Below are 27,114 nucleotides of genomic sequence, written 5' to 3' on the forward strand. Positions count from 1 at the left end.
CTATTTCTTCTACTCTTTTTTTCTTTTTACTGTTCTCTTCTTCCTTTTCTACCAGCCTCTTCTTCTCTCCTTTAGTGATCTTCTTCTCCTCAGCAAGCCTCTTCTCCTCTTCTACCAGCCTCTTCTTCTCCTCAGCAAGCCTAGCTTCTACTCTCGTAGAATCTTTATCATCGTCTTCTTCACTTTCAATACTCATTACATAGTTATTGTATATTCTATTGTCTTTAATCTCATTTGGGTTGTATTGATTATTGTCTTCTTCCAGCGTCATACTAATAGTTTCTTCTTCCATTCTGATTGTTTTGGTTTTTTCTCGTGCAAGAAAATACCATCTTCTCCATATTGTTGATGATGTATATTCTTTAATCTTGGTATTTTTAATTTCTTCTACTTCTTGTGGTGTAAGTATTTTAATTTCTTCTTCAAAGAGTCTTTTCCAATATTCTTGGTTTTGTATTTCAATCATTTCTTTTCTTTGATTTCTGTTTTGTTTCTTATTTCGATATTGTTTGTACCTTCTTTGTATGTTATTGTGGTATTTGTTTTTCTTATGATAGTATTGTTTATTTCTATTGAAGTTGTTATTATTATCAAAGTGTTTATGACGATGATTATGAATGAAGTGATGAGTGAAACGATTTGTATCAACTATGTTGTGATAGTTATGGTTATAATTCTTATTGTAATGATTAGTGTGATTATTCATGTATCTCTGTCAATACAGATAATACCTATTTTCACTCATTCTTCTATCATTTATATTTCTTGGTTGATGTAAATTTCTTCTTCTTTGATTATTTGTTTTTATATATTTTTTGTGCTGTCTCCTGTAATGCATCTTTTTTCTAATGAAAGAATAATAAATAACAAACAAAGTACAAAGAAAATACAAGAAGAAATACAACAGAAGGAAGAAATGGAATTTTAATTGAAGTGTTGTATTGTTTTGAACTAATTGGTTGAATAAGAAATTATATAAGAAATTAAGATGGGAAAAAATTGAAAGTATAATAAAAATGATAAACATCAATGTCAATAATGAAAAATGAATATATTAAATATATTAAAATATCACATAAAATAAAAGAAAATACTAAACAATACATTAAAATGAAAGTAAATGATATAATGGAAGGAAGAGTAGAATGTGATTCAATAATAAAAAACATCATAATAAAGAATAACTCTACTGAAATTGATGAAGAATACATTAACACTCTCATCAATAAAATAAAAGAAATGAAAATAGAAAAATGTACAAACATTAATTACTACTTTCAAAGAAAAGAAGCTGACCGATTAATAATGGAAAATAATAATAGATAGGTATTTTCAGGAAGCACAATGGATTATCTGCAAGATGATATGAATATTTCAATGGTTATGCACCTCTATCTCCAAAATAAAATAATAGGAGATAAAAATGATGAAATAAAAGAAATCCTAAAGAAAATAAATAGACTAGAAGATTTGGTCAAGGGAAGGAAATGGTACAGAATAAAGTGCATCATGAAATTAAAAGAAAATGATGAAGAAGGAATAAAAGTCAAAGCACTAGAAAGAATAAAATACCTAAAATATATGATGACAATGATTAAAGAAAGAATTAAATTTAATAAAAATGAAAGGGTCAGAATCAATACAAATAAAATCATGTTTGATTCTAACAAGAAAATTAGAATAAGGAAGAAACAAAGAATGAAATATACCCAAATAACGATATTACTTTAGAATATTGGAAATCGTTATATGAAACACAGGTGATATTAAATAAAGAGAATTGGAAAATAAAACAAAACACCATATTGAATGAAAGATATAGAAATTATGATAGTGTCATATTAACAATAAATGAATTAAATTTAAGTATAATGAGAATAAGTAACTGGAAATATTCATTGACATAATATAAAAGTATAAAAGAAAAGATAAAGATAAAATATAAATAAGAAATAAGAAATGGGTACGAAAATTAGCAAAGAAAAAATGCATCTAAATAATTTACAAAAAAGAAAAAAGATGCAAAATAATTTGCATCCATAGAATATTCCATTTATTATATTTTGCTCCTAAAATAAAAATAAATAAAAAATATGATAAATACAGAATATGTAAATATTTATGTTTATATTTTATAATCATTTGTATTCATTTTGTATGAAATATTAATGAAATAGATGATTTGATGAATCGTATTTATTTTTATTATTTATATTATTTTATTTATATGTTATTTATCTATCGTATTTTTATATCTTTTTATATTTATATTTATTTCTCTGTTTATATTATTTATATCATTGTATTATTCTTATTATCTATATATTATTATATTCTTCTTATTTTATGTTTTTTATGTTTATATTATTTAGATTTTCTTATTGTTATTCTTTTATATTTAGATATATTTGTTTATTCATCTTTATCATTTTTATATTATTATCATTTATATCTATTTTCATTTTATATTTATTCTCTTTTGTTTTATATTAATATTAAATTTATCTTTTATACTCTGATTTTATTATTATATCATTTATTATCATTTCTATATTTATTTATCATTTATTCTTATTATTCTTTTGTTTTTATATTCTATATTATATATTCATATCATTTTCATTTATATTTTATCACTTATTATATGTTATAATAACATAACACATATGATTGATTATATAATAAACATCATGATGAAATTATACATATAAATAATAAACATAAAAAAGAGTAAAATATTTTTCATCAATAAAATAATATTAATTATTTTACATAATTGAATTAAACACTTTTTATTGAATATTTCTAATTTTTACATTAAAAATACACTTTTTATTTCTTCTTTCTTTTCATATTTTATTATTTATTCTTTTATTACTCTTTCTTTTTATTCTTTTATATATTTATATTCTTTTTATATATTTGTTTTTCGTTGAAGAAAGATTATATGTTAAACAGAGAATAATTAAGATTGAATAATATTTTTTAAATATAAATAATGTTTCGAATATACTAGAAGAATAATGTAATTCACATTTAAATATTGAGATGAAACAAATCAAAAGAAAGAAAAATTATTAATGAATATATTTATAATGTTTGAAGAAAGAGAGTAAATAAAAAGAAAAGAAGAGATGATGAAAATTAAGAATAGTGAAAATATGAATAAAGAATAAATAAAGTTCAACAAAAAACTAGATATTTATATGATAGGTTCAATGAACAAATCTCACTTAACATATAATGACAAATGTAAAAAATTGTAATATAAATATAATATTTATGAATATGATGAATATGTAAGATATAACTGATGAATAATCAAGAAAATATAATTATATTAGTATTTATAATTAGAATAAGAAGATTAATGGAAGTGTTTTGAATCACAATACCATATGAAATAATTGAAAAGATATTAATAACAAAAAATATGAAAGAATTAATGAAATAATGTTGTAATCATTTTAATAAATATAAGAAACAATATCGAATAGAAGAAATAGTCTATTTAATATTGAAAGAATGTATGTATTATCAGTTGAATATCAAATAGAAAATATGTTGTTTGAAACATAATTTAATTTTTTATAATCTTCTTTTTTTTCAATTTAAGTGTTTGTACTTATGTTATTTTAAATTCACTCTCATAATACTCTATATTTAATACTGGTGTTATATTTATTATAATAACATTTACCCATCTTTTTCTTATTCATTTTTTATTTATCTTCTTTGTCCTTTTTTATTCACAGTTCTTTTTTTCAATTCTTATTATATGTTGTATTACACATTCTCCCATTCTCCTGTATCCACTTAAATTCTTATACTTTGTTTGCTTTTCTTTGCAAGTGTCAAGACTCAAGAAAATATTTCAATAACAAAAATAATAAAATTTGTTATATTCTTTACATAGAAAAAGATTTTTTTTCTTGAAAAAAAACAAAAACTAAACAGAAAAATGAAATTCACAAAACTAATAAATAAACTAAATCTTAAATGAGGATTGAGGTATATGAAATAGAGACTGAACAAAAAAAGAAAAAAATGAAAATGAAAATAAAAAAGATTAAAAATAATCTTTAGTTCATCAACTAATTATGTCAGCACAACAACCACCTAAATTCGAAATAAAGAAATGGAACGCTGTTGCTTTGTGGTCGTGGGACCTTCAAGTAGACACATGTGCTATTTGTAGAAATAGTCTTATGGAATTATGTTTAGAATGTCAAGGAAATACAGGTTCAACAACTGAAGGTTTGTTTCATTAAATAGTGTATAAATAATTCACGATATTCATCTTTTAAGAATGTACCGTTTCATGGGGAACTTGTAATCATGCATTCCATACTCATTGTATTTCTTCATGGTTAAGACAACGTGCTGTCTGTCCTCTTGATCTCAAGCAATGGGAATATGCTCGTATTGGTAAGTAAATTTTAATCTTTCTTTTTTGTTTTATATCTCATAAAATAATAAATCACAGATTCATCATTATATTGTGTTTTTAATCTTCGTGTTTTAAAGTACAGAAAAAACAATGCAGAGAAAAATACTCTCAGAGACAAATAAAATACCTAAAAAATACTTTTTAATGAAACGATTAAACCCTCAGGGTTGATAATGAGACAAGAAAACCCTTAGAATTGATTATTTCATAATAGTCTTAGGTGATGGCTGCTAATATTGTTCAAGCATTTCAAGCAACTTTAAGTCCTGATCAAAATATTAGAAATCAAGGAGAACAAGTTTTAGATTCATTAACTACACAACCACAATTATTACCACAAATCATTCAACTTGGAACAGCTAACTCAGGACAATCTGATGATATTCGTAAATCAGCATTATTATGTTTTGGAAGAACAATTAATAAAATAGACGATCTTAAGTCTGTAAACCAAGATGTTTTACTTCAAATTTGCAATTCATTAATTAATTGTATGAAAAATGAAACATCAGTACATCTTAAAGGTGCTGTTGCTGCTGCTGTCAGTAATTTTGCTCAATGCATGTCTGATTCAGAACTTGATTGGAATGGATATTTTCCTACCATTATTGAAATTTTAAGAGACCCAAGACCATTACAACAAATGATTGCACTTGATACACTTCAAGCCTCTGTTTCACTTAAGGGATCAGAGACTTTAATTGCTCTTCAGCAACAAGTTGTCCAATTTTGTATTCAAGCTTTAACAAATGGTGATGCAACAATGAAACTTACTGTCGTTGATTTTCTTTCTAGTGCAATAGTTCTTTTAGAAACTACTGAACAACATGGTGCTTATGCCAAACAACTTATTGTTCCATTACAAAATACATTGATTTGGTTAATTCAAAATAATAGATTTGATGATTTTGATAATGCATCAGCATCATTTTGTGAGCTTATAGAAAATTCTGAATATCTTTTTGTTGGTAATGAAATTAATATTGCTACTCAAATGTATCAACTTTGTTGTTCTGCACAACATAAAGAAACTCAACAAAGTGCATTAGAAATTGCTGTTTGCCTTATTTCACAAGAGCCACATCTCTTTAAAAAAAATCCATTACTTTCAAATATAGTATTGAAACTTCTTGAATGGTTGAAGTCTATAGATAATGATGGTGCTGAACTTCTTCTCAATGATGAAGATCCAATTGAGGTTGAAAATTGGTCATATGCTGAAGATGCTTACTTTAGAATAGTTGAAGCAGTTGGAGGAGCACCAATTAAAGATGTATTATTCAAAACAACTTTAGAGTATTTAAATATGGATCAATGGAATGCAAGATATGCTGCTCTTGTTGCTCTCTCATTATCAGTAATACCTGGAAAATATATTTTTAAAACTACGATGTCAGATTTAATGAAAATTGTACTTAAATTTGTTAATGATCCACATCCATTAGTATTGCATGCATTACTTGATTTACTTGAAGAATTAATTGAAGCATTCCCTAAGATGTGTAGAAGAAGACATTTTAATGAGATTATGCAAGTTGTTATTGTATCATTTAACTCTACAGTTGTCATTGTTCAAGACAAAGCTTGTTTTGTAGTTAATTCTCTTCTTGAAGAAGATCAACAAACCGCAGAAAAACTTTTACCATTTGCACAACCATTAATGGAAGGTATTTTCAAAACATTAAATACATCTAATTTAAAAGCTGTATCATCTGCATTATCTATTATTGTATTTATTACTCGTGTACTTCAAAAACAAATGGAAAGTTATTATCCATTATTAAAGAATGTTGTTGATACATTATTACCAAAATGTAATACTAAAGATACTTTGGAACATAAAGGAAAATTAATTGAAATTATGTGTATCTATAGTATTATTAATACATCATTCTTCCCTGACTCAAGACAAATTGTTCTCAAAACATTTGAAGAATTATGCAATTCTAATGATGTAGGTTCACCAATGTTACCATATATTTTAAGTGGATTATGTAGATTTTCAGAAGCAAATGATGCTGGATTTATTCAATATCTTGGTCCAATTGTTCAAATAATATTAAAAAGATTGTTATTAAAAGAAAATCCAGAGGCTGTTATTATAGATAATGAAATTTCAGTCACAAATCCTTATACTGAAGAAAAAGTATATTTACTTCAAACATTGTTTAGAATAACAACTTCTGTTAAAAAAGCATATGGACCATATGTACAAGATACATTAAATGTTTTATTGCCATTAATTAGTGATCCAAATGCAAGTATTAAACAAGTCACAGCTCATCTTATTCCATCTATTTTTGAGGATGCTATATTTATGATTCAAGACAAGGGAATTACTGATCACACTAGTATCTTACAACAAGTAGCACCAATTTATTATGGTATTATTGATCATTTATGTATGTTATTAAAGAAAGAAAAATTCACTGATAATATTCAATCATATTTAACTTGTTTAAAGATGGTACTTGTTCTTGGTGGAGATAATACACTTGGAGAAGATAGAATTGGATTGGTATTTGAATCATTTGATGAAATTCTTAAGAAAATTCTTGATGGAGTTGGTATTGAAGATGATGATGAGACAATTCAAATTCAAAATGTTGATACAGATGTTCTTGATGATGAAGAATATGAAAAGATTCAAGATGCTGCTGAAGAAGAGGATGACTGGTTATCTTTAATTTTAGATATTACTTCATATATTTGTAAATCACATCAAAAGACATTCTTTACTCCATTCCAATACAAATTATTCCCAAGAGTTATGATTTATTTCAAACAAGTAGAAGATAGTGATAAAGTTTCATTTGCAGTTGCCATTATTGGATGTGTTATTGTTGATGGTAAAATTTATGATTTTGTTCCACAAATTGCTGATCAATTTATTGAATTTTCACATCATAAGAATATTGATATTGCCAATAACGCTATTTATTTCCTTGGTCAATTTGCTAAAGTTGATATTCCACAATTTGTTCCATTTATTCCAAAGGTTCTTCAATCTATTGGATCTATGTTAAGCAGACAAAGAACTCGTGCTGCTGTTGAATTAGCTGATCAAGTTTTAATTTGTGTTGGAAACATTATTGGACATTATTATACACAAATTCCAAATTGGCAAATGATTATGCAACAATGGCTCAATTTGTTCCCAGCTAAATCAAGTTATGATGAAATAGTTAGTTTATTATCTGATCTTCATAATAGAGGATTATTATTAGAAATAATGAAACTTGGTAATGTAGCTGAAAATATATATAGAGTAGTATTATACTTTGCTCGTTCATTAGAAAATGAAAATACATCAGATGAAACTAAAAAATATATTGCTCAATTAATTCAAGCATTATGTCCATTAGTACCACAAAATGTTATCTCTGAGATTTGGGGTAAATTGAGTATAGACCAAAGAGGAGATTTAGATTCATTGTTCCATAAATGAATAAACGTTTATTGAATGTTTTGGTTAATTTTTTATCTTTAAAAAAGAATGAATAGTAACCCTAATAGTTCATTATAAAGTCAATTTTAGTTCTTTTATTGAATTGGAATGACTTGCAATAATCAACAAGTAAACTTGGAACATGACACTAATCTAACACAACCTATTCAATTAAAAAAGAAAAAGGAATTTAGTTTTAATAATTATAAAACAAGACATATTGCCATTCGTTTGACTTATATTGGAATTGACTATAATGGCATTCAATGTACATTATTAAATGATGTCACAGATGCAACATTTGATTCAGTGATTAACGATGGAACTATAGAATATCAATTATTTAAAGCACTCTTTAAGACACGACTTATTCAAAATACAAAAGATTGTAAATATAACAGATGTGGAAGAACAGATAAAGGTGTTTCAGCATTTGGACAAGTAGTTGATTTATGGGTAAGAAGTAACTTAAAAGATGAAACAATTTTATATACTAAAAGAGAAGGTGAGTTGGACTATTGTCGTATGTTAAATGGATTATTACCAACTGATATTCGATGTCTTGGATGGTGTGGAGTTCCTGATGATTTTAACTCAAGGTTTAGTTGTCAGTCAAGAACATATCATTATTACTTTGATCCATCCTCTTATGATGTTCCTAAAATGAAAGAAGCAGCTCAGTTGTTTTTGGGAGAACATGATTTTACAAACTTTTGTAAGAAAGATCCTGCTGTTTCTCATTGTGTAAGAAGAGTTAATTCATTTGAAGTTGAAGAAACAGATGGACTAAGTAGATTTGTTGTATGTGGGACTGCTTTTGTATGGCATCAAGTTAGATATATGGTAGGAGCTTTATTTGCTATAGGACAAGGTGCTAATCCAGAAAGCATTAAACAGTTATTAGATGTAGAACATTATACTAAACCAAATTATTTTAAATATGCACCAGCATATCCATTAGTATTGTATGAATGCAAATATGATGGAGTTGAATTTTTATGTGATAATTCTAATGTTAAATTGCTTGGGGATATTGTAGAGGCATGGAAAGAAATTGAGATTAAAGGAATGATGAGAAAGAGTTTAATGAAATTAGCCATGGAACAAAAGATGAGTGATGGAAAACTAACAGTAGGAGAGAAGATGAAATTAGTAGAAAAGAAGAAAATCGAACTAAAACCAAAGAAATTAGATAGTAATAATAAATAAATTATTATTTTTATTATTGGTGTAGTTGTGATAAAGAATGCAAACAACGTAATAATAAAGGTTGAGAAAGATCATTAATAAAATCATCTCCTCCTTGAGAATTAAATGTTGCAAAAAAGATTTGAGTTATTTTTTCAAACAGAATTGGATGGTTATCAATTAAGTCATTATTTTCAAAATAACGAAGATACTCAATAGAAACATCAGGAAGTAAATGTGAAAGTGAAATTGAAAAATCTTCTAAATATTTCCAACATGAATTTGCTTCATAACAACAAAGTAACTCCATTGATTTTTTTACTGAACAAAAAGGAGCCATTTTTTCTAAAGTAGGAGATGATTTACAATAACACCATTCAATAAATATTTGTGCTGAAGTTTCTGATACGTCAAGTTTTAATGAAGGACAATGAGGTATAATAATTGATGAATGAATATGAGTAAATCCATTTTGGTAATTAAAAATTGCATCAGTTTCAATATCTCTTCTTGTTTTAAATATTTTAAATAATGTAGGGTCACAAGCAGTTAATTTAGGAGTAGTTGGTGGTATAACTTTAAGATAATGAAAAGGGGTATTTCCATTTTCATCAATATCTAAATAGTTAGCACCATTTTCAATTATATTAATAATTTCATGAAAATCATTTTTTATACATGACTCAATGAGGGACATAATAAATAAAAAAAAAGAACTTAATATCCTCTTAGTTTTGCTTTTTTTATCTTTTTTATGAAGAAGTTTTTTAGTTCACAAAAAACGAAAAAAATAGAAAAACATCTATCACTTTTCTTCTTTGTAATCAACTGTTATGAGTGACCTTGATTCATTTTCACAGAATTCTTATAAATCAAAGATTTCTTCATATTCAAAGAAACCAAATCAAATTTCATTTAAACAATTAGCTGAAAAAAGTTTATTAGATATTAAAGTTTGTTTATAAAGAAGTTAAATTCATAATTTATTAAAATTACTTTTGTAGCACAAATTTTATGAATCAAATTCTATTATTCAACCAAAAGAAGAAAGTAATTTAAAATTATTTAAAAGAGTTAGTAGTATGAATAGTACTAATTATGATTGGAAAAGACTAAGATGTTTTCATTTTAGTTTAAAAGAAATGAGAATTAATGATTTTAATATGAAAGGAATACCAATTGGAATGTATAATATTATGAAGTATCTTTATAATTCTCTTAGTAATAATCTTGATTGGTTTGAACAAAAAGAAATAATGGAGTTTTCTGAAATCAGACAAATGAAAAAAGTTGATTCTTTATTATCTTTAACTACATTTGAATTATTAAAAAATTATTCATTAAAGAAATTACTTCAATTAGGTATTACTCAAAAAGATGCTGAACGTATTCTTTTGTTATGTAAACAGAATGACCATAGTAATTATTTTAGTTTGTTATTTTATATATCTATATTAAATCTGTAGTATTATTTAATTCATTATAATTTAGAACATTTAAATAAAAATTCATTATTTGAGAATGAAGACTTTAAATTATATTTCAATTTAATTAATAAATTTAATTCATCTCAAATTCCTTTATTAAATAATATTTGTACAATTCAAAATGCATTTGTATTATTAAAGTTATTCTTTTTATTTCTTCCTTCTCCAATTATTCCATTTTGTTTTTTAGATTTTATTAAACAACAAGAAAACTGTAAATTAAATAATCAAATTGTTATCAACAAATTAAAAGAATTGGTAGGAAAAGTAGAATTCAATGTTATCAAAGAGTTATTCAAATTTATAAATGAAATTAGTGAAATGACACAATTATCTTCTGATGAATATAAAGAATTTGTAAAATGTTATTTTAATGCAATGTTACAACAAAGTGGATTTAAAAAACGATTTGTTAAATATTTTAATGGTATTACTGAAAATGAACAATTTATTGGAACAGAATATATTCATCAAATTGAAGGAGAAATAGTTGTATTAAGAATAGATGAGTCATATTGTCCTTTATATATATTAAATGGAAAAGAAGTTCTTGATATGAAAAATACGTCAACATATATTAAAGGGAAATTGTTTATTACTAATTACAGAGTATTATTTATTCCATCACAATTTATTCAAGAAGATTTTATGAGATTCCTTGGAGAATGTTGGATTGGAGAAATAGATTCTATTGCTACTTTTGATAAAGATGAAGGATTTTATGTTAAATTTCAATGTAAAAATATAAGAGTATTATCATATTATTGTATTAGTACTAAATTTAATTTTAATGAAATTATTGGTCATCTTCAAAGTTTACAAAATTATCCAAATGAAATTATTTCATTACCTCATAACGTTATGATAAATAAAAATATTGATATAATATGTTCACAAGAGGCAACAAGAATGAAAATTATTTCAAATGAAAAAGGAAAATATTATTCTCCGAATTTACCATTATACTCTCATTGTGTTATTGATACTATTGAAATTAATAAACCTGTTGTTATTGTTTATCAACATTTAAATAAAAGTAAATTGTTACGATTAGCTAAAATTATTAATGAAGATTTATATGAAGAAGTTTATGAAATAGGAAGTAAAGCAGAAAAAGCATTAAAAATATATTGTAAAAGTATAGATAATACAGATAATATAGATAATATATTTCAAGACTTAAAAAATTTTGTTTGTGAAGAATCAATAAATTCAGAAAACATAAAGAGTTATAATTCTTTATTGAAGTCTATTAACGAAATAGTTAATAATCTTTTATTTAAAGTTATAATGATTTTTGATAATCTTCATAATTCCTGTGAAGATATTTTATTAATTAATGATAAAACTGGTGAAGAAGATGTTTCTATATTCTCATTCTTAACTCAAATAATTGCAGATCCTTATTACAGAACTTTGAAAGGATTTCTTATTTTATTTCAAAAAGAATTTATTGGATTTGATGCTTTCATTTCTAGTCAAACATTATTACTTTTAGTATTATTTTTTTTAGCAATAGAAGAATTAATTAATCAAAACTTATCTCAATTCCAATTTGATTCTAGACTAACTTACTTCTGGATAACTCATATTGGGAGTAGACGATTTAATAATAATAATGAAAATGGAAAATGTGACCAATTAAGTGCTATTATTAATTATATATATTCTGATTCTTCTGGATTTATTAATCCTTTTTATAAACCAATACAAACTGAATTAATATTTAAACCATATAAATGTTATTATTCATTTGATAAATGGTTAGGATATTCAAAAGATAATATTAGTCTTTTTAATAAACTTAACAAAGACAAAGAGGTAGTACAATTTTCAAAAAGGAATATTTCTCATTTTCCACCTTATCAGTCATTAACACTATTATTAAAAGATGTTTTATCTATTGACCTTTCATCAAATAGGATGAGTGAGTTTCCACCATCTTTGTGTTTAATGACAAAACTAAATAAAATTTCATTACAAAGAAATGAAATTTATTATATCACTGATGAAATATCAAAATTAACGAATTTAAATGAACTTTCTTTATCTCATAATAATATTACAATACTTCCATCATTAATTTCTCTTCCATTGAAATTACTTGATATTTCTTTTAACAACTTAGATAAACATCAGGCATTAGAATTGAGTCCAACGATTGAAACATTTATTGCTCAAGGTGTAAAGTATTATCCAACACCAATTTGTGAATTAACAAACTTAAACATATTAGATTTGTCTCAAACAAAATTTGAATTAGAGCCATTATTCAATAACCCACCAAACCATTTAAAAGAATTAATTTTACAACATTGTGAGCTTAGAAAAATACCAGAAAATATTACAAAATTATCAGTAACTAAACTTGATGTAAGTCATAATTATATAATGAAAATAAACCATTCATTCTTTTCTTGGAATAGTCTTATTGAGTTAAATCTTCGAGATAATTTAATATATACAAAGAGTGTTTTATTTAATAATATGGATAATCTTATAGATTGCCATATTGATGCTCAAACTACACAAAGTTCTTTATCTTGTGATACTGATAACATTGATATTCAAGCTATTCAACAAGTTATTATTAGTGGAGATGAACTTCGAAATGATGTTTTCCAATATCTTCTCAAGAAGATGAAAAAATATGGAAGTATTAGAGAAATAAAAGAGTTAGGTTTTGATTTTATTATAAAGTCAAGTAAAAAGAAAGAAAAAAAAGGATCTTCAGAAGTATTAGCTACTATTCAATTTAAAGTTAAAACTCCAGAAGAAATTGAAGACACTCTATGGGAATATTCAAAATGTATTTTTGTTGTTTGTAAATCAACAAATGAGAATAGTATTAGTGAAAGAGTTATGGAGATGTTAAAGTTACTTCCTTATTCATTAAAGATACATTTTGTTAGTGGACTAGAGCGATGTGAGAAGTATATAGAAATGTATAAAGAATTAAGTATTACAGTTCATAAAAATATTGGAGATAAAAATAAATGGAGTGGTTTATCAAAGAAAATCTTTGAACAAATTAATGGTAAAGTTAATAAAGATGTAAAACCTTATGTCCAAGTAATGGTTGAGTTAAATGTTTTAGAATTTGATCAATTTTGTCTTAATAAACAAAAATTTTCAGAGATAGTCCATTGTCTAAATTTATCAGATAAAGAGAAAGAAATATATGATGTATTAATTAAATGGGGATATTTTATTCAAATGCCATCTGTATCTCCTTTTATTGAACAGTCAATTAATTTAAATAAAGGAGATATGGTTTTGATTGACTTTTCATTCTTTAAACGTTTTTTGAATATTGCAGATTCAACACTGTCAATAAATGGTTTCTTCACAGTTAAGATTTTTGAACGATTAAACATTCAACAAGAAAATCTATATCTTTTATTAACTCTTTTACAACAATTTGGTATTTGTTATATTCTAACTAAACAGTTTGCTGCAATTGTAAACGAAGAAAAACGATTTAATGAACTTTACTCTGAATTAATTAATAATAAAAGTGAAACACCTTCGATAGAAGGGACAATAAGTTCATGTTCTTGTAGTTGTTCAGTTAGTTCTGAATATACATTTAGAAGAGAACCAAAGACTAAAGGAGAAATGTTAAATCTTGAAAATGTACTAATATATCCGTCTTGTTCATTTAAAACATGTGAGATGTCTCCAAAAAAAAGTGAAAAAGAAAAGAAAGTAAAAACAGTTGATACTAATTATTTAAAAGAAAATAGTATTAATAAACAATGGCCAAGTCATCATTATAAAAATGAAGTTGAAGTTGGTAGAGTCTTAACTTTAATGTCTTTAAACTTTAAAATTTTAAGTTGTGTATTAGCAATGGTAGCATTAAAATATCATGTCATAATACAATGGAAAAGTGGAATTCTTGTTTATTTAGAAGTATCAAATGAACAAAATTATATAATGATTTATGGAAATTTAAATCAAAAAACTATTATTATTAGACAACGTTATCTTATTACTTCTGGTGATTCTTGTTTCATTGCAATTAATGAATTAAAAGAAATAACAGAATTTATTCAAAATATACTTTCAATACATTCTATAAAAATTAAAAGTATAGATATTTATTGCCCTTCTTGTTTAGAAAAAGGAGTTTTTCATATTGTTAATCAAGAGTCTTTAAAGAAAGGAATAAATCAATTACAAGCATTTATTAACGATAAACAATGTTCGATTAATTTAGTCTTATCTTCATTTGACTTAATGATAAAGAAATTTAATAATCAATATTTAATGGATATTAATAATTTTAAATTTAAACAAAGAATATCAAATGGATCTAATTCTATTATCAATTTATTTGAAACATTAAAAAATATTAATGGAATTAAAAAAGGGACTTTAGTTATAATAAAACAGTCAAACTTTGATTTAACAAATATAAATTTACATAAGGATAAAAGTGCAGCTGAAATATTTGGTAGTTATGTTCAAGAATATCTTAGAGAAATGTCATTTATTGGATTTAGTTCAAATAATTATATAGCTAAAATTTATGGATTTAGTATTCAGCCATTGTCAATTATAATGGAATATTTTAATGGTGGAAATTTATTTAATCTTCTTCATGATGAAAACATAGAATCAAAATATTCCTTAACTCCAAAAATACTTATTCAATTTGCGACTCAGATTGCTGAAGGTCTAAATACATTACATCACGCTTCTGACCCAATTTTACATAGAGACGTTAAGTCTCCAAATGTTGTTATTCGACTAAATAATGATGAATTAGGAACATGTGCAATCACTGACTTTGGTTGTTCAATTCCTTATTCATTAAATAATACTAATAAGGTAGAATGTCCTTATTGGCTTGCTCCAGAATGTATTATAAACAAAAAAGCATGTCTAAAAAGTGATGTGTATTCTTTTGGAATGGTTTTGTGGGAAATGTCTACTAAAAAAATTCCATTTGAAGAGTTTAGGTTCTTTACTGAAATTGAAGACAAAGTAATCAGTGGATATAGACCACCATTAGATAAAAAAGAAATATATTTCAACAGATTAATTGAAATGTGTTGGAAATCAAATCCAGATGAAAGACCATCTTTTGATGAAATTCTAAAACTCTTAAAAAGTATTAACGTTGGTAAATAAATTGAAAACTTCTTATTTTCTTTTTTGGTTTTCTTTATATTCATAAAAGAATATATTCAGTTCAAATTAATATAAATACCAATTAACTGGATTAACATATATAATAATTAATATTTTGTCTTTAACAATACTTAAAATTGACAAAATAATAGAATGAAAGAAATAGTGATATATAAATATAATAAAATTGTAGTATTGTTATGAATTTAAATCAACGAATTATAAAAATAAATCATTTATTAATAATAGAAATAATAAGTTTGTTTTAATACTTCTATAGTCATATGGAATTTACTTAATAAGAAAAAATAGTCTAATCAAATATTTTAAACATTTATTTCCTTGTTTTTACTTCTTCAGAGAATAGACAATTCTTTACTTTTATAAAAACTCTCAAAAGAGATTTTTAAGTTTAAAATTACCAATGAGAATATGCTTGTACATGAATTAAGAATTATCACAACTTATTAATATTTTTTCTGACTTCAAAGGAATATATTTCACAAATAATCATATCTTTTAATCTTTATTTTAAAGAAATTGAAATGGTGGTTAATGTTTTTGTCTTAATTCTAAAGCTTTAGATTCGATATATTCATTAAATAAACTGTATTAAAGGAATTAAAGAAGATTAAAAGAAAAAAAATTACTGAAAATCTTTTAAAACTTTTTATTAATTCTTGTTGTTTATATTCTTCACAACTCAAAAACCCAATTAACTTCTCCATATAATTCTTTTGCATCAAGGACAGTATTTACATCATCAACTCCTTTGACCATCTCTTCAATTTCTTTGATCAAATCATCTTCTTGTTTTTTCTATTAAAATAATTAATAATTTTTCTAAAAAAAATATATGAAACAAACTATTTCTTGATATTCCTTCATCAAACCTTCGAATGATTGTTCTGTTTTTGTTTCATTTTTACTCTCATTTCTATCTTGCAAACAAGCTTTCTTTAGAGTATTAAAGTCAACATTAGTTGTTATAACTTTTTCATTATGATGATCGTTATTACCAATAGACTTATTATTACTTACTAACTTCGATGATGTTGCCTTATGTTTGTTTTTATCTTTTGATGTAATTTCATCACTTAATTTATTAATATTTGGTATTTTGTTAGAAATGTCAGAAGCCTTTAATATATCAACAATTTCACTTTGTTTAACAATAAATTGACTAATTTCTTCATACTCTTTTGTTGCTTTATTAATCTTTAGGTTGAGTTCAGTAACATCATAATAACGTTCTATACCTTTCATTCTTTCATCTAAATACGTTGCAAGTTCTTCAATATTATATTTGATTGAAATTGTTTTAAGTAACATAAGAATGATATAGTGAACATAATTACGATGTTTAGCATCTAGTTTTTGTATTCTTTTTGACATATATCCAATTAATGGAATAGTTTCAACCAATTCATTTAATTCACCTCCAAGAATAATATCTCTCCACAAATCATAAATTTGAACCAATTCATCTGTTTTAGTAGATGATTGTAATAAACTTTCAGCTAAGTCATATTTAATTTGAGTAGAGAATACAATGTCATTAGTTTGTTGCGTAATTACTTCATCACTTCCAAATAAAAATTCACGAATAACTTTAACTGAGTTTGAACGAATTTCATGATTTGAAAAAACCAAATTACTTAAAAACTTAATAAAAGGTATTCTATCAATGCGTTGAATAACATCTCTTTTAATTAATGGAACAATTTTAATCAGTAATACAGTATTTAAAAATCGTTTAGACTCTGATGAATTGTCACTTTCACTAAATACAAATGAACAAAAATCACTTTTTATTAAATCATCATTAACTAATTCTAATGTTTTTTGAATTAAATCAAACACTTCATTAATAAATTCTTTTGCTTCTGAATTTTCTAAATCATCATATGAAGTAATAGAGAAAGTAAATAATGAATGAATTTTCCTTAATAAATCAGCTGAAATATCATTTCTTCCATCAACTAATTTTTGTACTAATTTTAGTTGTGATAATTTAACAGAGATAGATTCTGTCTTTGGAATATGATCTAATATAGATTGAATCATTACATCTTTCATTGTTACTTTAATTAGTCCAGAGATTTCAACAATTAATTCTTGTGATAATTTATTCTCCCATTTTTGAGATGAGTCTAAATAGTCTTTAATCCCATCCATAAATTTAGTCATTGTTATCTTATCTGTAATTGAACTAACAATATCAAGTACAATGTCTTTTGCTGCTTCGTTCGTTTCATTCTTATTTAAACAATCAAAAATTACTCGTAACACTGTTTTTGACCCTAAAATTTGATCAATTTCTGATACCATTTGGAATATTAATACACAATCTTTTAATGCCCCTAATGCTTGTTCAGAATCTTTTGTATCATTAACTGCACTTTTTGTTAAATCTAATGGAAGGTTTTTAATTTCATCAAAATTTGCACGAATCGATGTTTCATTACAAGCCTTAACATAATACCCTAATAACTGCATCCCTGCTTGTTTAATTTTTGGATTAGCTGATCCAAGACATTGTCTAATAACTCGAACAATTCTTTCATCCATTAATGCTAAATGTTCACGACAATTATTTGATAATTCTCCCATTGTTCTTGTTGCTTTAACAACGTTACTAAAAGTGATGAGTTAAAACATAAACATTATATGACATAATAACACAAACACTTCATTTGTAAAATTTTTAGTGATATAGTCTTCAAGAATTCTAAAAACTTTAGGTAATTTAACAGGAGTAAGTTCAACACTATGATGAAGTTTATTGAAAGCAGCAACATTAAACTCTTTTTCCTCAAGTAAAGCATATAAATTCTTCTTATATTTTGATCTTAACATCTCTAAATTGATTTAACTATTTTCTATATAAGTTTTTTATTTTTCTTTTTTTTTTCTTTATGTTTTTTATGGAAAAAATATTTGACTATAAAAAATACTTTATTTGAGTGTTTTGTTATGAAACAAATTATCTTGTTTCTAATCACTATATAAATCTTTTTGAATAAAAAGTCTATGTCTGTATTTAAAGAAATTAAGTTTTATCAATCAAATACTTTAATTAATAAATACGTTATAATAAGATTAATTCATTTTGTATTATTATAATAAAAATCTTTTCTTCCAACTATTACTTTCTTTTACTTAAAAAATAATTCTTTCTGCATTGATTAATTGTGATTATTCTTAAAAATTTTTTGGTATAAATAACTTAATTTTATTAATCATAATTTTTTTTTGACTAAACAAAAGTCTTATTAATGAGAAAAAGAACTAAAACTTAATATTGTGCCTCTTATTTCTTTATGTCCGTTAAATGGCAATGGCTTGATGATTATCAATGGGTTGACTATGATAAAAAAACAAGTTCATTATTAGAAAAGTCATATCTTGAAGGAAAAAAATCTGAAAGTTGTGATAAAGAACGATTTGTTGAGTTTTGTGATATCCACACTATCCATGATAATTTTTCTTCATTACCAAAAGACTACAAATCACTTGTTGGTATTCAAAGAAGGAAAGATAATCCAAATAGAAGAAGATTGGTTCAAAGATTAATGCCAGCAACATATGATGGATATATTGTATATATTATAAAAGAGTCATTAGAAGATGGTGTTGATTATGATGGATTAATTGATATTATAAAATTAAGAAAAGGAAAAATAACAAATAAAATAAATAATTCAACTCTTGTTGTTTGTGATGAAACAAAATGGAATAATGATGTTAAAAAATTGATACAACAAGTTCTTGATGATAAAATCCCAATTGTTACAAGTACTTTTGTAAATAAAAGTCTTGACTCATATAAATTAACTACAAAAGATCTTCAAATTAAAAACAATGAATTTACACAACGACTAAATGAGAAGAAAGAGATTTCTATTAAAAGAATGAAAACATTTGATGACTTATTCCAAGCAAAAAGAAAAATTGACTTGAATATGATTTTTTCAATCCCTTTTGAAATTAAAGAAATTGATGACACAAAGATTATTCTTATGAATGAAGGTAAAGACTTTGATTTACCTGTAAAACCCAATAGAATTTCTGTTTGTTTTATATTTAACATTATTTCATTTAAAAAAAATTTTAATTTATTTCATAGAATGTGGTTGATTTATTAAAAGGTTTGTCTAAACAACTTGAATTAAAATTTAATGATGGAAAGGTTGAAGGGAATGATGGAGAAAAAATCAAAATTGAAATACAATAATTTTTTTTTAAAGTTTTTATTTTTTTTTAAACGAATAAATTAAAATTATTGCTAACTTCGTTTTTTTTCTTTTTTTATCGAAAAATTATAATAACAAAAAATGTTTTTTACATTCTTTTTACAATTTATTATATCAAACAATCCATTAATGTCAAAAACGCCTCAAAAAGAAATTAGTTTTGATGAATCTAATGGACAAAATAAAAGTGATGATCAAATCATTAATCAATCTCTCATAGCAGAGAAATGTATTACTTCAACTAATACTGAAAATAATACGTTTTCAGAACCAACTCAACACAATCAAAAAAGTGAACTAATCAAAGAAACAATAACAGAAGAAAAAAAAAAGGAAAATGTATTGAATGAAAATGAAAAAGTGGAATACCTTCATAAAGTAATTCCTAGTACTAAGAGATTAAAAGATAAACCTAAAAGTCATTTAGATGAAGAAGAAAATGTTGATCAACCCATTCATCAAATTAAAAGAGCTACATTCTCTTCTGTAAGATTAAAAGAAGATAAAAGCCTTAATTCAATAACTCCAAAAGACGTTTTAGAAAGTATAAATTCAGACGAACAAGCAACTCCTAAACCCACCACATTAACTATTACTCCACATGAATTAAGAGATTCTAGAATTAAAAGTACAACAACGGCATGGAGTAATACAAATAGAAATCAACTAAGAAAATCAATGAGTTTATGTACTACTCAAATCACAAGTAATACATTAGAGGCTATGAGATCAAATGTAAAGATGTTTGATGATATGGTTATTGAAGTGGAAAATACATACCAAAAAATAAGTAAAGCAAGAGACAGGATATTTGAAATTGTTAAATATCAACAACAAACAATAAAATGTAATGATTTTATTAAGAATTATTCTGAGGTTTTAACTTCAATTCAAGAAAGTACTAGTCATATGTTAACTAATGAAACAGGAGATTTAGAGTCATTAAAAGAATTCACAGGTTATATGTCTGAATTATATCTTGTTGGGTTTCAACAATTTAAAAATCAAACCCAACAATTAAATCGTATGATGAAAGAGGGAAAAAAATTTCTTGATGATAGTAAAACATGTATAAAATCAAAAAATGAATTTGATAAAGTTCATAAAGAATATCAAAAAATTAATGGAAAATTAAAAGATGAAAAAGATGATAAAAAACAAAAAATCATTCAACAAACAAGAGATGATATTATCTCAAAAGGCATTGGAGAAGGAAGAAAAGCTTTAGAAGTATTTGACAAAAATTTACAGAAGTATTATGAAATATTACAAAATAGTGGAAGACATATTTATGAAACTATGCAAAATGGAATGGATGAAGTTCATTCAAAAATGGAGAATTATGAAGACAAAATAGATTCATGGAAAGCACTTGATTTTCATAATGAAGAATTTGAAGAAGGTGAAATTAAACCATGGATGAAATCACCTGAAATTAAAAGAATAATAACAAATGAATTTATGTATGTTAATACTCTCACCTTACTTATTGATAGATATTATATTGACATATGTAATAGTCCAATAATACTACAATGTGGTATATCATTACAAGACATGGATATTATTTTCACAGATATTGTTCCATTAATTCATTGCCATAAAAATATATTAATGAAATTAAAAGAATCTAATCCAAAAGAATTTTTGTATTGTTACTCTGCTTATTTTGGTCAATTATATCAACAATATCATAACTATCTCAAACATTATCAGAATAGTTTTATTGTATTAAATAAGTTTATGTCTACTAAACGATTTAAAGAATGTGTTGACAACATTGATTTGATTGAAGGATTTGAAATGAAAGAATTAATCACAGCACCATTTAATTATATCACAGACTTCTTAGAGAATTTAGATAGAGTAACACCCGATGATAAAGAAGTTATTAATACTTTAAAATATGTCTTTGAAAAGTTAGTTAAAGAAAAAGAAATAGTAAAAAAACAAATTATTGCAACGAGTCATCTTATTAAATTGAACAATTTTAAAGGAGATATTAACCAAGAAAGAGAGTATTTTGGTAAAGTAGTTGTTTCTTCTGGTAAACAAAATGGAACAATGTTTTTCTTTAGTGATTATCTTATCTTTGCTAAGTCAGAGAAAGATGGATATAATGTCATTGAAATGTTTGAGACATCTAATTTAGAAAGTCTAAGAGTTGTTGATAGAAAAACAATAGAAATTGGAAGTAAAGTAGAAAGTACAACAGAAAATAGTAAAAATATACAATTTATTATGAAAGAAGAAACAGTAAAAGATTTTATGGATTGTTTAAATAAAGTCCAAGATAAATTAACTTCATATGACATATTTGGTAAAGAAATTACAATTGCTACAATTGCTAGAAATGAACAACAATGGCTATTTCCTAAAATTTTACATAAAATATTTGGCCAATGTGAAAAAGTTGCCCCAGAACAAGAAGGAGTACTAAGACTTTCAGCAAATGTTGCTCAAATGGAAAAAGATATGAAAAAAATTAATCGAAAAGAAGAAATTGATGTATCTAAATTAAATGTTCATGAGATGATTAATATACTCAAAAGATATTGTAATTCAATTCCTAATAAATTACCAAGTGAACTACAAACAATGGTACTTGATGAAAATGCTTGTGAAAAAATTGAAAAAAAATTAAGAGAGATGAATAATGATGGATATTTGGCATTAATAGAACGATTATTTAGATTACTTCATCTTATTGAAATGAAAAAAGAAATAAATTTAATGGGATCAGATAACTTAGCTAAAGTCATTTCACCAAACATATATATTGATGAAGGAATTGTATTTGACATTGAAAAATTAACAAGAACTGTAAGGTTTATGATTGAAAATTATGAAGAAATATTTAAAAACATTAGAAACGAAATGATAGAACATATCCATAAAGGAAATGAGTTATCCAAACAAATAGAAGCCATAGAAAACCAAATGAATATGACAAAATATAATGAAGAATTATCAAGTTCATATTTAAAAGGTAAAAAAGGAATTTCAACAAAAGGAATTACTCTTAAAGATGTTTTAATGCAAAGTGAAGTTGAGCTGTATGAAAATAAAAAGAATATAAAAAGATGGTTGGTCATTTGTAAAACAGAATTAATATTCAAGAAGAATATGGAAGATTTTGAATCACTTATCCAATTACCGTTAATTGGATTAAAAATAAATATAAATGAAAAAACACAATTAAAAAATGGATCGCGTTCTGTTACATTAGTTAATTTTGAAGATCAACCATACTTTGAGTTGTTAAAAAAACTAATTCCCAATTGAACTGTTTCAATAATTCATATTAAAACATTATTCTTCTTTAATTATTTTATGTTATATAAACCAAATAAAATATAAACATCATTAAAATAATTTTTAATCTCAATAATTTCAATGAACGCTGCTGAGTTACAAGAACAAATTAGAAAAGAAGAACATTTTGAGAAAGAGATGAGAAAAAATATAAGTAAATTAGCAGATATACAAGGAGATATTGATTTATTTTTAATAGAAACAACTAAATATAAAAACAAATTATTAGAAGAAGAAAAAGTTGAAGCAGATAAAGATAAATAAAAAAAATTAAGTTATTTTTGTTTAAGTCTTAACATATTTAAGAATTTAGTACTATTCAAAACATCAGTACCTCCAATTAATATCTTTGGTGGAATTAATCCTTGATCTGAATAATTTTTTTTGATTTCTTGAATTGCAACGTTTTCTTCAAATGTAACACCACCAACAATAAAGATAATCAAATTTTGATTAATTTTATGAATATCTCCAAATCCAGGAAAACATTTTTTAAGATCTTCTTTATTATATAAAATATTTCTAGCAATACTTTCTAATAATGGTTTATGTTGAGTATATACATTTTCTACTCCTCCACTTCCTTTGGCTATTTTTTTAACAAATTTTTTTAATCCAGTTTCATCAGGAAATACTTTTAAAGGTGGATTCTGCCCATAAGTTATAATTGATTTAATCAATTGTGAATCTTCTAATTTAAATTTTTGTAATTGTAACATTGACCTAACATCTTCAGCTTTTTGAGGGAATCGATAAGCAAATAAAACAGCCTCTTTTAGTCTATCGTTATATGGAATTGTGTTATCATTAATGATATTACTTAATTCTGCTAATGAAGAACTTAATGCATTATTAACTACTAATGCTTGTTCAAATTCACTCAACTGTAAACCTTTTTTTTGTCTATTAACAGCTAATGCCGCACTAAGAATTGATGTATGTTTTGTAAGACTTTCTTTTTCTTTAGCTAACTCAGGAATAGCATCAATTGCTTTTTGCATTTCATCCATAGTATCAAGTTTTAATTTTTCTTCTTTATTTGAATTGAACTGATTTAATCGAGTTTGAATTTCATCTGTCACTTCAACAAACATTCTTTGATGCATTTGTCTATAGAAAGGATCATTTGGAAAAGCAAACTCAACTTTTCCTGTTGGAAGTTCTACTAAATTACTATTTATTCCTAAAAATTCATGAATCATTGCTTGGTATGTCCATTGTATCAATAATGGAGTTGCACAATCAAATGACCGATGAAGAATTAATAATGTTGTTGATGTTGGTTGTATTGGAATTAACCCATCTTGAACAGCCAAAGAAGACTGAATACGTTGACTAATTTTATAGGCAATATTCTGAGGTAATGTAGATCCATTGGTTTGGTATCGACTAAACAAATGAATATTTATTCTTTTATGTTTTTTTGAGAAAAAAAACAAACATCACTGGATTTTCTTTTTGAGAAATAAGAATTGACATTAATGCTTCAACAGATCGTTCTACTGTAATTTCATCAGACTCATTCCCTTTAAAACATAATGAAAAAATATTTGAAGTTATTGAACAACAATCCATATAAAGCTCTTGAACACTTTGAACAATTTCGTGAACATCTGCTTCAGCTAATGTTTCGATAATACTTTCATTAATTGGGGATGTAAAAACTAAATAATTAGGTATATGTTAAATAAATAAAAGAATAATAAACAAACATATATAATATTGTTTATATTTTGGTACTTTTAATTCTTCAACTAAACGATCAATAACAAATTTAGAAGGATGTAATACACAAATAGCGGTTGCATAATATAGAGGTTCTCTTGTTTTATCTGCAATATTTGTAATAATATAAATTTCTTTTTGGGTAACATCCATCATAGAATATAAATGACTAACAATAGAAGTTGTAACACTATCTAGTACAAGTGCTTTTAGTCCAGTGTAGTATGTTAATGCATGATTAAGATATTCTTGTTGAGTTTTCAAAATATCATAGTCCATATTTCTTCGTTTAAACTTTTTTTTAAGTTCTTTTAATATTTTTTTTTTATTTTCTTTTTATCTACTTTTTATTTTTTATAGAAAATCATCAAAAATAATAAAAGAACAAAAATAGAATAGATTGATAGATTAAAACATTATACTATTTAGACAAAGAGTTGAGATGTCTTGCTTTCAAAGAGTCTCTATATGAAAAATAGTCTGAGAAATTCACAGATTGATATGTAAATGTCTCAAAATTACATTCAATCCCTTTAGCCCATTTGGGAATTTTAAACTTTTCAGATTTTGATGTTTTAGTAGAAAATTGATCCATTTCAATTTCATTTGGTATATTTATTGAACTTTGCTTGAGTTGGTGTAATGTACTTTTTTGTTTTATTAATATATTTGTACCTATATCAATTCTATTTAAAGTTTCACATAATACATCTTTACGTAATAAGTCCCAGTCTTTAGATACAAACTGTCTATATTGTCTAACAACTTTTGAAAATTTATCTAACATTGCTTTATTCTCTTCAACTAAGATATTAGTTTCAAGATTACCCATGAGAGTATATACTACAGAATATATTTTCCTTTCTTCAAAAATAGGAATAAAGTCTTCTAAATTATTTCTTTCTAAAAACTGCATAATAAAGAAGTCATTATGAATAGGTAATGATGGAATTTTTTTATTTACTTTCATTACTGTAGTAATTACCATAGAAATACTTATTTTTCCATGTTTATATTTGTTAATTTGATTATCCAGTTTCTTAAACCATGGATTTGTACTTTCTAAAAGTTTTAATATCTTTGCTTTATTTAATGACGTTGGCTTTAATCTTGAAAAACTATGAACACATACTTCTACACGCTCTCTCCATTCATGGTCTTCATATTCAATCTTTCTTAATTGATTTAATGATGTAAAATAACTATCTCTCTTTGGAATCATCATTAAAACTCTAAAATAAACTACATTTTGAACAGAATTGAAGAATTTAGGAAAATGATAATCAACTCCTAATGGAATAGTATCTAATGGATAAAATAAAATAATACCAGAACCTTCTAATGATAATTTCTCTTTCTTTCTTTCTGCTAAAACTGTAGCATATTGTAATGCTGGCCCACAACCATGTTCATATCCAAATAATATTATTCTATCCTCTCTGTATCCTCTTTCATTTATTCTTTTTAAAACTACATCTACCATAAGAATTAAATCCATATCTTTTTTATTTTTATTTAATCCATATCCTGGATAATCAAATGAAATACATCTTGCTTTAAATATCTTTGTTACCATTTTCATTTCTTCTTCTATTTCTTTAATATCTTTTTCAGCACTATGAAATACAAAAAATGTGAAGTTATAAGGATTTCTAATCATTATAAATATTTCTTGTGTTATTAAATCATCCAACAAAATGATTTAAACAAACTCTTTACTTAAAATAAAACGTACTGGTATTGGTTCAAATCCTTCAATTGGTACCATAATAAGTCCATGAAGATTTTCGTCATATGTACATTCTTTAGGAGTATGTTCCAATATATATTCATATTGTTTATTCATAATTGATAAAAGTCAATATTTATTTTGGAGTTTATCAAAAATCACATTAAAAAGGAACGTTCTTGTCAGAAACAACGAATCTTCGTTTTTGTTTGATTAAACTAATTTTAGGATTATTATTCTAATCTTATTTCGTTACAAATCAATTTTTTTGACACTTTTTTTCTTAAAAATGTTAAAAAACAAAATATTTTTCAATTAATTATCTTTGATTAGAGTTTTAAACATATCTTTATATTTTGAAATAATATTTTATATTG

General features: G+C 24.5%; 10 protein-coding genes across 10 annotated transcripts, besides 2 other annotated features; 6 read left to right on the forward strand and 4 right to left on the reverse strand.

The window, feature by feature from the left end:
• Position 1: 1 nt before the first annotated feature.
• Positions 2–840: a repeat region.
• A 53-nt stretch (positions 841–893) lies between these two features.
• Positions 894–1,892: a repeat region.
• Positions 1,893–4,100: 2,208 nt separating this feature from the next.
• On the forward strand, positions 4,101–4,436 carry EHI_151630 (RING finger protein, putative; the record flags this gene model as incomplete). Its single annotated transcript, XM_652326.1, has 2 exons — positions 4,101–4,257; positions 4,309–4,436. The coding sequence occupies 2 exons, from the start codon at positions 4,101–4,103 to the stop codon at positions 4,434–4,436; spliced, it is 285 nt and encodes a 94-aa protein (XP_657418.1).
• Positions 4,437–4,673: 237 nt separating this feature from the next.
• On the forward strand, positions 4,674–7,898 carry EHI_151640 (HEAT repeat domain containing protein; the record flags this gene model as incomplete). The annotated part of the gene is made up of 1 exon (XM_652325.1): positions 4,674–7,898. One exon carries the CDS (start codon positions 4,674–4,676, stop codon positions 7,896–7,898), a length of 3,225 nt encoding a protein of 1,074 aa, XP_657417.1.
• Positions 7,899–8,006: 108 nt separating this feature from the next.
• Positions 8,007–9,107, forward strand: EHI_151650 (pseudouridine synthase, putative; the record flags this gene model as incomplete). Its single annotated transcript, XM_652324.1, has 1 exon — positions 8,007–9,107. One exon carries the CDS (start codon positions 8,007–8,009, stop codon positions 9,105–9,107), a length of 1,101 nt encoding a protein of 366 aa, XP_657416.1.
• Positions 9,108–9,119: 12 nt separating this feature from the next.
• Positions 9,120–9,783, reverse strand: EHI_151660 (uncharacterized protein; the record flags this gene model as incomplete). The annotated part of the gene is made up of 1 exon (XM_652323.2): positions 9,120–9,783. The coding sequence occupies one exon, from the start codon at positions 9,781–9,783 to the stop codon at positions 9,121–9,123; it is 663 nt and encodes a 220-aa protein (XP_657415.1). The 3' UTR covers position 9,120.
• Positions 9,784–9,919: 136 nt separating this feature from the next.
• Positions 9,920–15,712, forward strand: EHI_151670 (protein kinase, putative; the record flags this gene model as incomplete). Its single annotated transcript, XM_652322.2, has 3 exons — positions 9,920–10,039; positions 10,091–10,517; positions 10,578–15,712. The coding sequence occupies 3 exons, from the start codon at positions 9,920–9,922 to the stop codon at positions 15,710–15,712; spliced, it is 5,682 nt and encodes a 1,893-aa protein (XP_657414.2).
• Positions 15,713–16,408: 696 nt separating this feature from the next.
• Positions 16,409–18,571, reverse strand: EHI_151680 (uncharacterized protein; the record flags this gene model as incomplete). Its single annotated transcript, XM_652321.1, has 3 exons — positions 16,409–16,531; positions 16,580–18,350; positions 18,402–18,571. The coding sequence occupies 3 exons, from the start codon at positions 18,569–18,571 to the stop codon at positions 16,409–16,411; spliced, it is 2,064 nt and encodes a 687-aa protein (XP_657413.1).
• Positions 18,572–19,035: 464 nt separating this feature from the next.
• On the forward strand, positions 19,036–19,949 carry EHI_151690 (uncharacterized protein; the record flags this gene model as incomplete). Its single annotated transcript, XM_652320.2, has 2 exons — positions 19,036–19,785; positions 19,842–19,949. 2 exons carry the CDS (start codon positions 19,036–19,038, stop codon positions 19,947–19,949), a joined length of 858 nt encoding a protein of 285 aa, XP_657412.2.
• Positions 19,950–20,049: 100 nt separating this feature from the next.
• EHI_151700 (RhoGAP domain containing protein) lies at positions 20,050–23,253 on the forward strand (the record flags this gene model as incomplete). The annotated part of the gene is made up of 1 exon (XM_652319.2): positions 20,050–23,253. One exon carries the CDS (start codon positions 20,050–20,052, stop codon positions 23,251–23,253), a length of 3,204 nt encoding a protein of 1,067 aa, XP_657411.2.
• Positions 23,254–23,558: 305 nt separating this feature from the next.
• EHI_151710 (vacuolar protein sorting-associated protein 45B, putative) lies at positions 23,559–25,287 on the reverse strand (the record flags this gene model as incomplete). Its single annotated transcript, XM_652318.1, has 3 exons — positions 23,559–24,672; positions 24,725–24,947; positions 24,996–25,287. The coding sequence occupies 3 exons, from the start codon at positions 25,285–25,287 to the stop codon at positions 23,559–23,561; spliced, it is 1,629 nt and encodes a 542-aa protein (XP_657410.1).
• Positions 25,288–25,429: 142 nt separating this feature from the next.
• On the reverse strand, positions 25,430–26,854 carry EHI_151720 (uncharacterized protein; the record flags this gene model as incomplete). Its single annotated transcript, XM_652317.1, has 2 exons — positions 25,430–26,660; positions 26,721–26,854. The coding sequence occupies 2 exons, from the start codon at positions 26,852–26,854 to the stop codon at positions 25,430–25,432; spliced, it is 1,365 nt and encodes a 454-aa protein (XP_657409.1).
• Positions 26,855–27,114: the final 260 nt, after the last annotated feature.

This window comes from Entamoeba histolytica, genomic scaffold (genome assembly GCF_000208925.1).
Source record: "Entamoeba histolytica HM-1:IMSS scf_1104750518587 genomic scaffold, whole genome shotgun sequence".
Classification (NCBI taxonomy): domain Eukaryota; phylum Evosea; order Mastigamoebida; family Endamoebidae; genus Entamoeba; species Entamoeba histolytica.